General features: G+C 30.6%; 1 protein-coding gene across 1 annotated transcript in view; it reads right to left on the bottom strand.

The window, feature by feature from the left end:
* LOC139489809 (uncharacterized) overlaps nucleotides 1-16,983 on the bottom strand; it is a 204,321-nt gene that overhangs the window by 156,422 nt on the left and 30,916 nt on the right. Inside the window, exons 29-48 of the mRNA XM_071276656.1 lie at nucleotides 16,381-16,518; nucleotides 15,162-15,476; nucleotides 14,582-14,770; nucleotides 13,594-13,725; nucleotides 12,747-12,935; nucleotides 11,350-11,484; nucleotides 10,341-10,538; nucleotides 9,544-9,663; nucleotides 8,641-8,856; nucleotides 7,486-7,617; nucleotides 6,822-7,139; nucleotides 6,265-6,453; nucleotides 5,137-5,268; nucleotides 4,219-4,410; nucleotides 3,580-3,732; nucleotides 2,906-3,091; nucleotides 2,282-2,428; nucleotides 1,887-2,072; nucleotides 581-712; nucleotides 12-197 (exon numbers count right to left, since the gene is read on the bottom strand). Coding sequence (XP_071132757.1) covers nucleotides 12-197; nucleotides 581-712; nucleotides 1,887-2,072; nucleotides 2,282-2,428; nucleotides 2,906-3,091; nucleotides 3,580-3,732; nucleotides 4,219-4,410; nucleotides 5,137-5,268; nucleotides 6,265-6,453; nucleotides 6,822-7,139; nucleotides 7,486-7,617; nucleotides 8,641-8,856; nucleotides 9,544-9,663; nucleotides 10,341-10,538; nucleotides 11,350-11,484; nucleotides 12,747-12,935; nucleotides 13,594-13,725; nucleotides 14,582-14,770; nucleotides 15,162-15,476; nucleotides 16,381-16,518 — 3,585 coding nt within the window. The remainder of the gene's footprint in view (nucleotides 1-11; nucleotides 198-580; nucleotides 713-1,886; nucleotides 2,073-2,281; nucleotides 2,429-2,905; nucleotides 3,092-3,579; nucleotides 3,733-4,218; nucleotides 4,411-5,136; nucleotides 5,269-6,264; nucleotides 6,454-6,821; nucleotides 7,140-7,485; nucleotides 7,618-8,640; nucleotides 8,857-9,543; nucleotides 9,664-10,340; nucleotides 10,539-11,349; nucleotides 11,485-12,746; nucleotides 12,936-13,593; nucleotides 13,726-14,581; nucleotides 14,771-15,161; nucleotides 15,477-16,380; nucleotides 16,519-16,983) is intronic.

Genomic DNA, 16,983 nt, shown 5'->3' with positions numbered 1-16,983 from the left:
GACTGACTTACATCAGAGTCTACATCTCCTGCAAGAACTTGTATGATGGAAGATCCAATGTCCTGATCTTCTCGTACAGTACCGGTGTAAGAACTCTGATTAAATACAGGAACATTGAAGTTTCTCTTTACATTTACAGTTAACACTCCAACATCCTCCAAACGTGGAACACCACCATCTCTAGCTCTTACTCTGATCTAAAAATATATTGATATCTCATTAACCAAAAAGAATGTCATATTTTTCTACCTTCCAATTGAACAAGTACTTTTTTTCTTTTCGTATGCCATAAAAACACAAAACAATAATTTATGTAACTATTTCAACAGAATCAATGAACTCCAAAGATTTTTTCTTTAACGATTACTCAAACATTTTTCTTGGACAATTCAAATTTCTCAAATTGAATAATTTTCCATTTGTTTGCAATTTCTTGAAATAACATGTTTTCCAAAATTAGTTTTTTACATCATTAGAAAATATATATGACATCACTATAAATGTCGACTGACTAGTGATTACAGTAGTAACTACTTAGACCACTGGGCCACCGAGGCCCCCATTGATAGAAAAATCTTACCTTATAACTTGTTGTCGTCAGTGGGAAAATAGATGTAGCAAGGGAGATCACTCCTGTAATTGAGTTTATTCTGAAAGTTAATTCGGCACCGTCATCACCAGTGATATCATACTCAATTGTGTTGAAAGGAGCCTGAAAAAAGAAATCGTCAAGAACATGGAAATCAAATATTCTATTTCAAATATTGACAAATGAAGCTGTAACAAGAATACACATATTGAAATCACTGTATAAGTTAATCTTGTCATTTTCAATAGAAAAATATTATAAATTCAGGAATTATAATGAGGTTTTTATTAATGCAAATAATGTGACAGTGTGATTATTCACAAAAATAGCATTCTGATATCTGATATAAATATCTCTAATGAGATTTTCTGTCATTGCAATAACTAATCTCACATTTTTGTTCATTTTTCAAAAATCGCATTAAAAAATGCACACAATGATTTCTGAATTTACAGTAAGACGATGTGGCATGATTGCCAATGTGACAACTCTCAAAAGAGACCACAGACTATTTTTATTTATAAAACAGTTACACTCTCTGGAGTCAGAAGACAGTAATTTGAAAATAGTCTATTGTTAAAAAAAGAAAACAGGTGAAGCTAAGTAAACTTTACCCGATAAGTAAAGGTCTCTATTACACAATTTACTGATTGAGATTACTAGTGAAAATTAGGATTACAACAAAAATAAACTGGATTAAAAGTATGCTAAAACAGAATACAATTCTCAATAAAATCAGAAAAACAAAGGAATACAGTACATAACGTCTTATAATGTCTTGCTCTTGAATAATTGTGCTTTCCAATATTTAATTGACTTGATTTGAATTTGGAATCTTTGAGTTTTTGAATTTTTGAATATTTGATTTTTTGATTTTGTGAATTTTTGAATTTTTGAATTTTTGAATATTTGAATATTTGAATATTTGAATATATGAATTTTTGAATATTTGAATATATGAATAATTTTTGAATTTTTGAATATTTGAATATTTGAATATATGAATTTTTGAATATTTGAATATATGAATGAATATATGAATATATGAATATATGAATATTTGAATATTTGAATATTTGAAATATCTGAATGAATTTTGTATGAATTTTGAATTTTTCAAGTTTTAAATATTTGAATGAATTTTGTATGAATTTTGAATGAATTTTGAATATTTGAATCAATCTTGAATGAATTTTGAATGAATTTTGAATATTTGAATCAATCTTGAATGAATTTTGAATGAATTTTTTAATTAAATTTTTGAATTGAATTGGATTGAATAATTGTATATACTTACAACAGTGTCTGCATCTGATGCTGCCACATCATAAACATCTCCAGTTCTATTGTGGAATATCTCAATGGTATTATCCAAGTTATTTATGATTGGACTATTACGATTTCTGTTTACTGTAATGGCTATCTGAGCAGTGTTACTTCCTGTTAGTGGTGTTGATCCTAAATCGGTGGCTTCAGCATCGAACTAGACAAAAATAATCAATAAATTTAACTGTAGAAGTAGACTAAATTTAACAATCTGGTCTTTTTCACTTTTAGTATCTTGCAGGTATTAATCGGTGCAATTTTTATATAATAATTCTTATCTGAAGGTTATCTGAAAGTTTCAGAAATTTCTATAAAACTTTTTTTTTCTGATTTTCACTCTTCAATAAAGGAAATATTTATACTCACATTATAAGATCCCCTCTTACTGGGGTCATTCATGAGTGACTGTCGTAATCTTACTTCACCAGTCGTATAATCAACTAAAAAGTAATTACTGGCCTCCAAGCTACCACTATCTTTACTCATCAGATATCTGGTTATGTTGTTGGGTGACTGAAATAAACATAAAAAAAAATACTTTTGAACTTTCACTGCTTGTGTTCCTTTTATTTTTTCCAATCGTTCAATAATTGCTTTCTAAATTTAAGTATTTCAAAATTGAATTTCATTCATAATTAACTTTCATAAAAATTATATAAAAATTGCCTAAAAGAGAGAAAATATTTCTGGTTTTAGGTTTTCATCAGTACAGCTACATTGTATATCTACCCATATAAAAGTCCCATAGATTAATTATCTTTTTTTGGATACCAATTTTCGTGGATTTGGTTGGTACAGGTGAACCAAATATTCAAAGAACTGCACATTTTCTATAGTCTTGAATACAGACTTTGGCAAAACCACGAAATCAAATATACACAAAAAATGCATGTTTTCAAACAACCAAATTTGGTACCCATAAAAATAAATGAATCCACAGTAATTTCTACAGGTTTTTTTCTGGTCAATTTTTTACAATATAAAACTTACTCTCATATCATTATCAGTGGCATTTAATTTGACGATAACTTCACCAAGGTCTGTTAATTCGCTAATTGTTTTGGTATAGAATGTTGGAGCGAAGACAGGTCGGAACAAATTTCTATTTATTTTGATGACAACCACAGCAGTACCAGACATTGCTGGGGTACCTCCATCTTTGGCTTGAATTCTCATCTGCAAAAACAAATAAAAATGTCAATTCAAATACTGTAAGTTTAGAAATTATTACAAGGTTTATATCAAAGGGAATAATGTGACTGAGAGAGAATGACAATTATAAATACTCACATTCTGATATCTGATACATTTATCTAAATGCAGATTTTCCTAAATTCACAATAACTAATCTCGTTTTGTTTTAAAAATTTAATTTATTATGCACGAAACTATTTCTTAATTAACAATACTTCAGATTTTTTTAAGTGTAATCTTACTTTCAGTTTAAATATATAATTGAAGAAAATCTAACACTAAATAATAAAATAAACATAAATTATCCAATAACTATAAAAATCTAATGAATTAATTTAATATACATGTATATGTAAGTTTTGTGAGTAGAAAATTTCACCAATTTTGGATATTGTTAAACATTTCTTTAACATTGACAAATGTGTGGCTAAAATATTTTTGATTAAAAACCTGTGAAATCCTACACTAACCGTATATGTGTCTAAGGGAGCTGTTGTTAAATCAGTCTTCACTCTGATTTGAGCCGCATCGTTTTGGCTAGAATCCTTAATCTGACGAAAGTCAAAGTATAACTCTACATTACCATCTCCAATGACGGACAAAGTCAGGTTGCCATATGGTTGCTATATAATGGAAAAGAAAGTTTCAAATTCACAGTATTATGAAATTTACATTTAAATTATATTTTATGAATTCATGATAGTTTCACAAAAACTTGTATTTCTATTTACAAACTAAAGATAAAGTTTGGCTACACAAGAAAAAGTTACTTTGATAGTCTTAACAAATATCATTTTAAGGATTATTCCATTAATTTAATATGGAAGGGTGGAATTGCTATGGAATTCCAACACTTCTCATTTTAATGGTTTTTCTTTTTTAAAATTTCTGAGGGTAAAAAGAAAGTTTCATATTAGAACATAGGTTGTCAATCATACACATTGTGTGTACAGATGGATTTGCAGAAAATTCGCGATAAAAACTGTGTTGTTGTGGGGCATTTAAAAGTCCCTTCCAACTCAAGTTTAATTTAATGTTGAGAAGAAACATACCCCCTACGATTCAATGGAATAGCCCTTTACCTAATACCATTTTTTTTTTATACTCACATCAGTGTCTGCATCATTGAATGTAACTATCTGAACATTTTCTAACAGGGTTGCAGTCTCGGGAACCAGAACATTAAACTCTAGTTGTGTAGGTGCAGGTGCATATTTATTACGTAATACAATAATATTAATCGTTGCATTCTGGGAGGAAACTTTACTTGGTGTTCCCTCGTCATATGCCTGTACAAACATCTGAAAAAATCACAAAATAAAAAGTTAATTTTAGTGTTTATTTTCTAATTTTTTCTATTTTTGTTTCTCTGATTTCTCAATTTCTGAGAACTATCTATGAGAATACACAGACATTTTTTTTTGCATTTTTAGTTCTGGAGTCGATTTCACAAAGAAACTTCTGACTAAGATTTATCGTAAGTATACTGAACTGTTCATGTTTTTTTTTTTTTGTGAAACCAATTTCTGTTATTTACATACTATTTATTCATACCAGTATTTTGTTATTTTGAAACAAAGTAGCAAACATCTATAAAACAAGGTTTTAGTAAACAGCATTGCTGAGGGGTGTGTCAATATTATCACAAAATCACAATCTTTTTGCCAATATAATCACATAATCATTAATTATTATTTTTAAACAAGATAATCAAATAATCATAAAATATTTGGTCTACTAATCAAATAATCATAAAATATTTTGTCTACTAATCACATAATCATAAAATATTTGGTCTACTAATCACATAATCATAAAATATTTTGTCTACTAATCAAATAATCATAAAATATTTTGTCTACTAATCACATAATCATAAAATATTTTGTCTACTAATCACATAATCATAAAATATTTTGTCTACTAATCAAATAATCATAAAATATTTTGTCTACTAATCAAATAATCAAATAATAAAAATAGTCAAGTAATCACATAAGCAAAAACCCCATGAGGAGCCTCATTACCTGGAAATTTTCTTGGGTGTCTAACTGTAGTGACCTCTTTACATACACATCTCCTGTGTCAGCATTTATTCCGAAGTACTGGTTTGTCTTTGTATCAGCAAATGCTCTGTATTTTATTGTCTTGTGAGGAGCCTGCAAAAAATTTAACACAGACTTGACTTTAAAAATTATCAAAATGAAAAATGTTTAAATTATTATAGTTTAAAATTGCGAATGGAAATGGGGAATGTGCCAAAGAGACAACAACCCGACCATAGAAAAAAACAACAGCAGAAGGTCACCAACAGGTCTTCAATGTAGCGAGAAATTCCCGCACCCGGATGGCGTCCTTCAACTGGCCCCTAAACAAATATATACTAGTTCAGTGATAATGAACGCCATACTAATTTCCAAATTGTACACAAGAAACTAAAATTGAAATAATACAAGACTAACAAAGGCCAGAGGCTCCTGACTTGGGACAGGCGCAAAAATGCTGTTTTATTCATTTCTATAATTCTTATTTTCACTTAGAAGTCCAGGTTAATTCAATAAAATAATTTTATATCTGTTTTTTTTGTGTGGAATTATTGAAGATCAAAATCAATGAACTATATGAAACTCAGTAATTCAAAGGAGAAGATGCATTCTATTTGCCCTTACAAATTCATTCAAAATAAACATCAAATATTTTGTTATGGATCTTCTGTCATTAAAAGCCTATTTGCAAAAACAATACCTAACAAAGGCAACAAGCTACTTAAAAGTAAAAGCAACAAGGACCACACCTCAAATGGCAAATTTTTTTCATTCAAACCAATTTTGACCTTCATTTTGTCATGAGACACAAAAATGAAAAAATTTGAAAAAAATTAGATCTGGAATACTCAAATTGTTGCATGGAATGGAAGTTCCAATTCCCAATCAATGAAGGGCCATAACTCCTGAATTGCAAAAGTAAAATTCATCAATATTAACTTGATCTCCAATATGTCATTGCATGAATTTTCATATTATTTGTATTACCAAGGGGACATAAATCCAGTATAAAAATTATTAAAAAAAGAAAGAGATGGAAGCACATCAACATTTCTTTATTCTATGTTTAACTTGACAGGGTGGTGGGGGCAATAACCTAAAATTACCTACCTGAGAATCAGCATCAGTTGCAATAACTCTTGTAATGGCTAAACCAAGTTCTTGTGTTTCTGGAATTCTGACGTTTATAATAGTAGGATCTCCTAGGACAGGAGCTTGAAGATTTCTTTCTACTGTTACTGTGACAACAGTTGTGTTACCCATTGGTGGAGATCCATTGTCGTATGCTCTAACCCTCACCTATAAAAAATATATAGTTTGTAAAAACTTATCCATGTTTAAAACTTTACAAATAAATGTATCTGATTTTAATGTAATTTTATTTATTTTTTATTTTTTACTTTTACTTTTTCTGCCCTCATGTAGATAATAGTATATACTGGTTTAACATATTAAATAAGTTTCACTTACTAAAATAACATTATCAAAATATAGAGTATTACAAGTAAAACAAGGATAAGAGGTGATTAATTTGTGCCTCTAGGAACAGCTAGATACTATCAAACTACCCAACAATAGAACTTCCTTTTATAGAAAATTAAAAGTGTTTTATGCCTGAATTCATAACTCTTTTCCAATTTCATCAGAAAAATAATTAAATAACTTACATAAAAGATTTCATCATTAATACCAGCAAGAGAAGCTCTAACTTGGATCAATCCTGAGTCTTCATTTATCTTAAAGTATGCAGGTGCCTTATCATCTCCGATAATCTCGTACTTCACCACATTAAAAACTAGGTCAGGATCAACAGCACGGACAGGAATAACATTGGCATTGATACCGGATGTTTCTGGAATGTTCTGTTTATAAGTTGCACTTTCCCACTGTGGGGCATTATTGTTCCTAATAACATTGATTGTAACAGTTCCAGTATTAGAATCTTTTCTTGGCGGTGAACCACCATCTTCAACAATCAAGGTTGCCTGCAAAAACAATTATAATTATTATTTATTTCATTCGCATCAAGTATTCCCAGCCCACAACTATCAAACATTTCTAGCCCATACCCGTCAATCATTCCAAGCCCACTCCATAAACCCAACCATCGACTAGTAGGAATAACAAAATCCATGAAGTGTACCACTAACTTCAGTATACACATAAAACTTATAATTGTTATTTAAAGTTAGAGAATTTTAATAAAATAATTTTCAAATTTCAAATAATGCTCCTTAAAAATACAAATATAGTAAGTAGCTTTGAAAACTTGAATTTCAACATTTTACATAAAATATTTTCCTGGTATAAAGTTTTGAATGAATTTCTTACAATATATTGAAGATCATTCTCTTGTAGTAAAGACTTCTTCAATGTTATGATGCCTGAATCTTGGTTGATAGTAAACAAATCTGTTGCTTTTCCTTGTCCAGTCAGAGAGAACACTAACTTATTGAATGGATCCTGAAAACAAAAATGATGACATAGTACACATATATAATATAATAATCACATTTTTCATTGCAAGTGCTTTTTTTTTTAAATGAACAGGTGTCAACACTGACACAATAAGTCAAGAATAGATTGAGTGAACAAGGAACTAACTCATAATTTCTTCCAGTGCTCCTTAAAATGGAAAAATAAAATATGCACAAAAGCACTTAAGTTTTTCTTTCTGTATTGAGTAGATGAAAAACAATGAAGAATTTTCACATGCAAGTCTGTGAAAACGGATTTATTTATATAAACAGGAAATCCATTTCAATTTTTCCTCAAGACTTAAAACACCCAAATGCAAGGTTGGCATCTGCTAAAAGTTTAAATCCACTGCATTTGTTTGCACTTGTCCTAAGTCAGGAACCTGTTTGTTCAGTGGTTGTCGTTTGTTGATGTGGTTCACAAGTGTTTCTCATTTCTTAGTATTTATATAGAATAGACCGTTGGTTGTTCTGTTTGATTAGTTTTAAATTGGTCTTTTTTGGGGCCCTGAATAGCTTACAGTGTGGTGTGAGCCATGTCTCTGTGTTTAAGGCTGTACTTTGACCTATAATTTAGTTTAAACATATTTATTTATAGTGGATTAGGAAACAAGTTTTACAACTTATATCAATCCCTTTCCACTTTGTGGGTGCGAGTGCTTCCTTGTAGCGGCATGAGCCTACTCCTTTTCGAAATCTACAAGGGTGTCTTCAACGTGCAAGAGATATGGCTCTCTCTTAACACGGGTCAGCCATTTATCATCCCCTTCCGATGGACTATCATCGTTTCCTCAAGACCATACTCGCAAATGGTGTCAAGGGAGAGCCGAAAATTGAGTTCCTCAAATTTTCATCCCGAACGGGAATAGAACCAGGAACCTTTGTGATAGTATAATTGTTTACTTTTTACAAATTGTGACTTGGATGGAGATTAGTCTCACTGGCACTCATACCACATTTTCTATTAACGAATTAAATGACAAAAAGTTCTATAACTGATGTTACTTACAGTGAGATCATTATCACTAGCCTCTGCATTAAACACAATATAGTTGAAATCAATATCTTCATTAATTTCTACGGTTGTTCTGTAATTAGTTCCAGCTCCTGGTGATGTCATTGTAGGGTCATTCAGGTTACTGTCGACATTTAAAGTCAAAATGGCGTAAATAGATTTCCTCGGGACACCAGAAGTACCAACAGCATCCGTAGCCATGATTGTCAACTAGAAGAGAAAGACAACAATAAAATTACTATGAATTTATTGCTTTATATATGTTTTTAATTTGTAAGAAAAAAAAAGAATGTGTAATTTTTTTATTATTTTTCCTTCAGCATGGGGCTGTTTTATTTCACATTCCTTCATTATCATACCCCCTCAAATAAATGCATTAGGTTTACAACAAGTAGTTTTCCTTTTTGTATCAATGAGACAATGCCAAAAAGAACCTCACCCACCTAAAAAAAAAGATACACAACAAACTATGTGCCTCAAAAGACAAGCATAAAACTATAAAAAACAAGAATGTGTCCCAAGTACACGGATGCCCCACTGGCACTATCATTTTCTATGTCTAGTGGACCGTGAAATTAGGGTCAAAACTTTAATTTGGAATTAAAATTAGAAAGATCATATCATAGGGAACATGTGTACTAAGTTTCAAGTTGATTAGACTTCAACTTCTTCAAAAACTACCTTGACCAAAAACTTTAACCTGAAGCGAACAGACGCACAGACGGACGGATGAACGGAGGCACAGACATAATGCCCCTCTACTATCGTAGGTGGGGCATAAAAACAAAAAAACACCAATTTCCTTGTGGCTGTTATATAGACATGTACAAAATTTACACAGTTTGGTATTTTCTTATTGATTCAACATACAATTACAACAATAATTAATATACCTACATCATACTTAGCTTTTGACATACTACTGAGCAGTCTTATTTCCCCAGTGACAGAGTTCATCTGGAATTCATTTGCTGTATCACCTCCAACAATTGCATACTCTATTTGGTTGAATGGAGGCTACAAGTAAGATACAGGTCATATTACAATTAATATTATACCTATAGCAAAATTTCTATCACAGAAGAAAAAAAAGTTATTTTTTTGACAACAAAACCTTACAAAAAGACAATTAAATGAGTAGTAATTCCTACGTTGGGAGCGACAGTTTTATCAAATTACTATATAAAAAAAATCAAATCAATGAATAGTTCCCTACTTCATAGTTTATAACAAAATGACTGTCACAGTTGGACACAGTTTAATATAGAACTCTATTCGAAAGACAAATGAATAGCTCAAACAACATTTGGAGGGGGCACAACCAATACATTAACTTGGTGAGGATAACACCATAAATCATACTTAAACAAATTTCACAATTAATATCCACACTGATCTGTGTCCACACTGATCTGTGTCCACACTTGTAATTCATTACAAGTATTAAAAAAAAATGAAAAACTAATTTTTACTTTTTGGTTTGATTATTACTTAAATTTTTGCCTCTAATGTTAATGTTAAAATATGGGATAAAGAAAATAATAAAAAAAAAAAAAGAATAATGGGCTGCTTAAAATATGAAGAATACAGAATAGTCTATAAAATAAAGAAAAAAGAAAAATGGCCTTAAACTTTAACGAATAAAGAAATGAAGGAAACCCATTCAGACCCTCACATACGACCTTGACACTTACTGTGCTGTCAGCATCTGTAGCATTTACATCTCTGACCAAGTAATTGTTTCCAGAGTTACGAGGCACAGAAATAGTGGCAGGCAAATTCTGGAAAATTGGAGGATTGTTGTTTCTGTTGACTTTGATGGTAACCGTAGCAATCTGTGCTGACTGTAACTGATTTGGTGGTGAGCCTCCGTCTGTAGCTCTTACTGTTAACTAAGGGAAAAAATGAAAAATAATTATTGAGTTACTTTCCAATACTCAAAATGTGCCGTATGTGTACTATTATAATTCATTACCAATTGGAATACCAATTTTTGGTGTGGTTTCATCAATCTGTTGAAATTTTGTTCACATTTTTTGTACTCAAAGCAAGCAATAACGAAAAGTTATTATGTGTCCTTTATCAATCCTTCAATAAAATCACAAAAGTGCAGGTTATATCTTTTAAAAGAATTTAGCTATTGTGAAATCATGAGTACCAGCATAATAAATTTAAAATCCCTTTTATAAGTAATTAGTAAACAGGACACAAAGAATTGCACTTACATGTAACACTGACCTTTAAATATTGGTTTGATACATTTGATTGTGTCATTTTTATGGACTTCGAATTCGCCTTTTAAATTTACCTTGGAAGTTGGTATTTTTTATATGCTTTTTTTTATCCATTTATTCAATTACAAATCTTTAATTAACTGTAATATTTTTTCTGTCTATGAAGAAATAAAATAAATAATGTGGTGCACACTGAACAACGTGTAGTGGGTTATTTTAAAGTGTGCACCACATTTATTATGTTAATTCAAATAGACAGAAAAAATATTACAGTAATTTCTTATAATCTAATTTTAAATTCCATTTTACACTGGAGTAAACCATGAACAAACGTTGATGATGTCACGGTCAAATGACAACATAATTTCTATGAGCTGATAAACAAAACAATGTCAGCCAATCAGAAGAAGCGTTACATCCAAAATTAAATTATACTTCAATAAATAACTATCTCCATTAATATACTTACAGTGTAATCAGCCATATTAGTGTCTTCATACAACGGTTTACTGACTGATACTTCCCCTGTCTGACTGTTAACAGTGAAGTAAGACATTGCACGACTAGTTCCTGTGGCAGTGTATGTCACAGAATTATATGGAGCCTGAAAAAAAATATTGAATCTTTTTTTATTTAAATGCTTGATTTAAATATAACATCCTGTTTAAAACACTTTTCCTCTGATATACATTTATTATTCAGATTTGTCAAAAATCTTGAGTGATTTAATATATTATGATATTTATTTTCAGTTAAAAGCAATAAATAACATATTTTAAAAGAGAATACAGTTTTCCACATGTATAAAGTTTGACATCAATATCTAAGCAACAAGTTTTCCAGTAATTATTTAAGCTCCAATTATTTACAATTATAACAAATAAACAAGGGTATTTTCATAAATTCATTGATGCTTTAAATCTGCCATTCATTGGGGTAAGTATGATTTAATTGATTGCTTGCCACATGTCCAATGACAAAACATTTCATCTATATTGTAGGTCAATAACAAAGTTACCTCCGTTTTTGTAATGGTGAGTTAAAAAGGTGGGTTGTAAAAAAGATTTCAACTGCATGTTTCCAATGAAAAATGAAAAACAAGAATGTGTCCAAAGTACATGGTAGCCTCACTCGCATTATTATTTTCCATGTCAATGGACTGTGAAATTGGGTCAGAAATCTTATTTGGCATACAATAGAGAACATGTGTAATAAGTTTCAAGTTGATTGGACTTAAACTTCATCAAAAACTACCTTGACCAAAAACTTTAACATGAAACTCACACTTTCATTTTCTATGTTCAATGGACAGTGGAATTGGGGTCAAAAGTCTAATTTGGCTTTAAAATTAGAAAGATAATATCATAAGGAACATGTGTACTAAGTTTCAAGTTGATTAAACTTCAGCTTCATCAAAAACTACCTTGACCAAAAACTTTAACCTGAAACTCACACTTTCATTTTCTATGTTCAGTGGACCGTGAAATTGGAATCAAAAGTCTAATAAGTTTCAAGTTGATTGGACTTCAGCTTCATCAAAAACTACCTTGACTAAAAACTTTAACCTGAAGAGGGACGGACTCACAGATCAGAAAACATAATGCCCCTCTTCTATCAAAGGTGGGGCATAAAAATTGGCTTTTCAATTCACAGGTATCTTAAAGACCCTTCCACATAGTCTGTTCCAGAGTTCTTTTTGACAAAAACTGACCGCAATTTATACTGAAATGTTCTTGACTTCTAATTTATTTTGCTTGTTACTTTTTTTTCTTAAATAAGCCGTAGGCTTTCTCCGAAGAAGATAATGAAATAAAATGTCCAATATCCAACCCCATCTTGTTATATGAACTTTAATAAAAATCTTACAGAATTATCAGCGTCTGTTGCCATGACAGTAACTCCTATTCCAGTTCCAACTTGTTGGTCTTCCCGTATTTCTGCTGTATAAGTCAAGGGAGCGAACTGTGGTGGATTGAGGTTCCTTTGGACTGTCAGAGTAAACACTTCAGTGTCCGATAAAGCAGGGAAACCATTATCAGTGGCTCGTACAAATATCTACAATGAAGTGAAATTAGTTAGAGCTAATTTAGTAAAGCTTATAGAGTAAAACATTGGTTGGCTAGCTTGCTTTGTTTGTATAATCATTTACCCAAGCTTTGTAAAAAAGATTGACATCTTCAAACAACATCTATATACGCATAGTTAAACCTGTAAGTATTATGTTTAAATTTGATTGGAAGTTATTCCTATTACAATTGTACAATATAAAAACAAAGCAACCATGCTAACCAAAGTCTTGCTCTACATGCATTTTGAAATTAGCTTTAATTCTACATCACAAGTGTCAGCAAGATGCTAAAGAAAACAAGTTTTAAAGATCAAATGCAAGAAAATGTGTTCAACTTTTTTTCAATTATTTTATCAGACTTTTCTGCCCATAGAAAAACATTGATAGAGCTCCTGTATGTATTCAGTATTCTATTTTAAAAGATATAATGCAAGATAATGATTATACTGCTGGATTATTAACAGTTATATACATGTAATCAAGCTTGCTAAAAAGATCACCTCTCTAAATAGAAAACCGAACTCAGTGTATTCATTGTGACTTGGATGGAGAGTTGTCTCATTTACACTCATACCACATCTTCTTATTTATATTTAAATATACACCATATTTTTACATCATGCTGACTATTAGATAGAAACATACCTGGAATGTAGTTTGTGTAGTACCAGTCAAAGTCTGTCTCAATGTGACAGCACCAGTTGATGAATCAATAGTAAAATAAGTAAAGGCTTCTGTTGGTCCGTAGATACTGTATGTTATCACATTAAATTCAGGCTGTGAAAGATAAACAGGAATACATTGATAATTTTACAGTTTTGTAAGATTCTAATTTAAACATACAATTTGCACTGCCTCTCTTGCATCCTCTTGGATTCTGCTTCATCATGCAGCCAAATTTATCAATAAATGATCGTTATTTTAAGGAGTATTTAAAAAAAAAAACTTAAATTGAATGAACTGCACTGAGAACAATAGCTATTGTATTTATTTAGTCCGACAGTTTGAGGGAGTTCGCTTCTCAGTTTCAAAGTAATTAACTTTTCAAAACACTAGTTTATATAGATATGGGGTTATTAAAGGAATCCAAAGAGCAAAAAAAATATATAGGTCGCCGTGCTTGTTTTCGAGATATATGCTCTTGAAATTTTGGCGGGAAAATATTCTCTCTTGACTTTTCATAGCTTTATCATTGACAAGTTGAAGTTCTCAAAAACTGTTAAAAAGTAATTAAAAATTTATAAGACTTTTACAGATTGCTTATCATTATACATGTAAAAGATTTATCAAAAGAAAAATGGGGGTCACCAGGCAAATTTTTTCCAGGCATTCAAATGGATAAAACCAGAGATTTCCGAAAATCTGTCAAAAAATCCAAAACATGAGAAGCCAGCTTCCTTAATTGAATGAGGCAAGTTTCAGTTTTCCTGCATTTCATGGGTAGAGGATAACTTACATTATTTTCTTATGGATAATAAATTTCATGGTTTTTTTAAATTCTGCATAAAAGCTTATTGAGATTTTGTATTCCATTGAAGAATTGAATTTGTGGTTCACTTTTCTCCACGAAATAAAAATAATTGGTATCCAACAAAATACAATATAAATAATCAACAGTATGTCAAAGACTTACGCTGGTATCTGCGTCAGTGGCTTGTACAGTGAAGAGTGCATTTGTCGACACTGGTGTTGTTTCACTTATTGGACTCAGATTCTGTGCTTGTATAACGGGAGCTTGGTTCCTGATGACATTCACAGTGATAGTAGCAGTATTAGAACTGCTTCTGCTTGGGTCACCAAGGTCATAAGCTTGAACTGATAGCTGTAAGACAAAGTATATTAGTTTGAAATAGAACAATAAAACTCCTTGTAGGAGAAATATATATTTTCAATATGCAGTTAAATATAAAAGTTTTATAAAATATATTCTTTAAATTAATACACTGAGTTCAAACCATTTTTAACTAAAATTAAGGACATAACAGATGGTTTTTGTACAGATATTTGTTATAGAGGGTTATCTGCATAAAAAAGTATCAATGGTTGCAAACTATTACCGGGTGCCTTGTTGATCTACGGTTATTGACCACCCACCAATTGCAAACTTACCTGGTACCTTATAGATCTAAGGTTATCGTCCACCCACCAATTACAAACTAACCTGGTACCTTATAGAACAAAAGTTACTGATCACCTATCAACTCAATACTAACCTGGTAACTTGTAGATCTAGGATTACTGGTGACCAGAGAATTCTTAACACTGACAACTCCTTGAGGTGTAATCTGGAAATGATCCAAATTATTCAGCAGACGGTAATTGATTTGATTATTTGGAGGTCCTCTATCTGCATCATTTACACCAAAGTTTGCAGGATTAAGATTTATCGCTACGCCAGTTTGTTGGGTTTCCAGAATTGTAGCTGAATGTGAGGTTATGACAAAGGATGGTGTTCGTAGATTTCGTAGAATTTTAATTGTTACATATGCATTGGCTATCCTTGATCCATCTGATGCTTGTACAATAAACTGAAAACAAATTAAGAACAAATTAAAATTATTATAGAATAACTCATCCAAGAATCTAAATGTAAAGAAAATATTCAACGAGTTACTATTAAAACAACACATTAATTCAAAAATTTATCCATTTTAGTCATTAATTTTTATATTTAACCTGAAAGATAAAGAAAGTGTTCTACACTTGAGAAAATTCAACCAAAACAAACTTCCTTTATCAAAATTAATATCCAAACAAATAACCAATTCTGTAGTACACAAGTTCCAAGTTATTATAAATTATCATTTCAGATCCATATTTCTATCAATAAATAATTACATTAGATGTATGTTTCATTATAATACGTTATTCTGATTGGCTAACTAGCAATCTCGTGATATTCCTTAATCAATTGTGTAAAATTGCATTACACAATGCAACTTTTCATTCATGATGACACGAGGTCCCACAATAAAGTGCACAGGTAAATGAAATAAAAACGTGATGAAAGGCGTGTTTTCATGATCCTATAGGTAAAAATGTAATTATAAGTATTGAATGCTTTTTTTTGTAACTTTATAGGGTTGTAAAAGCGTTGACCGTGCGCACATTTTTAGTATGAAGCGCTTCCGCCCTTCATACAAAATGTGCTTCGGTCAACGCTTTTACACCCCAATAAATTTACAAAAAAGAGCATTCAATTCTTAAATAAACTTTTAATTCAATAATTATTGTGTGCATTTATTATTGTAATTTTGTCATTTTAGATTGAAATGCGATTTTAATTTTGCTATTTTGAGAAAAATCCTGTTTAATTCATATAAATAAATTAAAATGCGATTTTAAATTATTGCGATTATAACCCTGTCGCATTTTCGCAATAAAAAACATCCCAATAATTTCTGAATTTACAGTAGTCTACAGTGTACATACATTGTAAAAGATAGAATTACTGCCGGCAAGGCCTGCTTTGACATTGATTCTACCAGTGTTTGGTGCAATACTGAAATATGTGTCCACACCATGATCACTGCTAGCTGCTATTGAGTAAGTTATCGTTCTGAAAGATGCCTAAAAATGAAAACAATAATGTATTAGTACATTGTAATACAACAACTTCATGGCTTAATTTAACTATCTTGAAAGGTTGATGATTTTGTACTAAACATCTTGTAAAACATAAACAGCTTTAAATTTATTAACTTTAAAATTTTTAGAAAATTACAGCTTTTGACAAACAAATTGAGAATATTATTTAATATTAAGAGATTTTTTGCAAAAAAAATCATCACTGGTAGTCCTTTTATTTATATATGAATTTTGAAAAGCTTGTAAATATGACAAGTTTTCCAGAAAATTATACAAAACATTCATATAAATACTTCCTTTTACAGTTATTTGACTCTTTGAGAGTTGGATTTGCTTATTAACCCTAAAACATTCCTTGTATAAACATGTTTTTCAAATGCAAGTTTTTAATTATTTAGATGAATATCTAAGGTTTCTTAATGTTATTCTAATGCTAAAATCAAACCC

Source organism: Mytilus edulis, chromosome 9 (genome assembly GCF_963676685.1).
Source record: "Mytilus edulis chromosome 9, xbMytEdul2.2, whole genome shotgun sequence".
Lineage (NCBI taxonomy): Eukaryota > Metazoa > Mollusca > Bivalvia > Mytilida > Mytilidae > Mytilus > Mytilus edulis.
The sequence above is the reverse complement of the archived record's forward strand: the minus strand, read 5'-3'. Positions and strand labels throughout refer to the sequence as shown.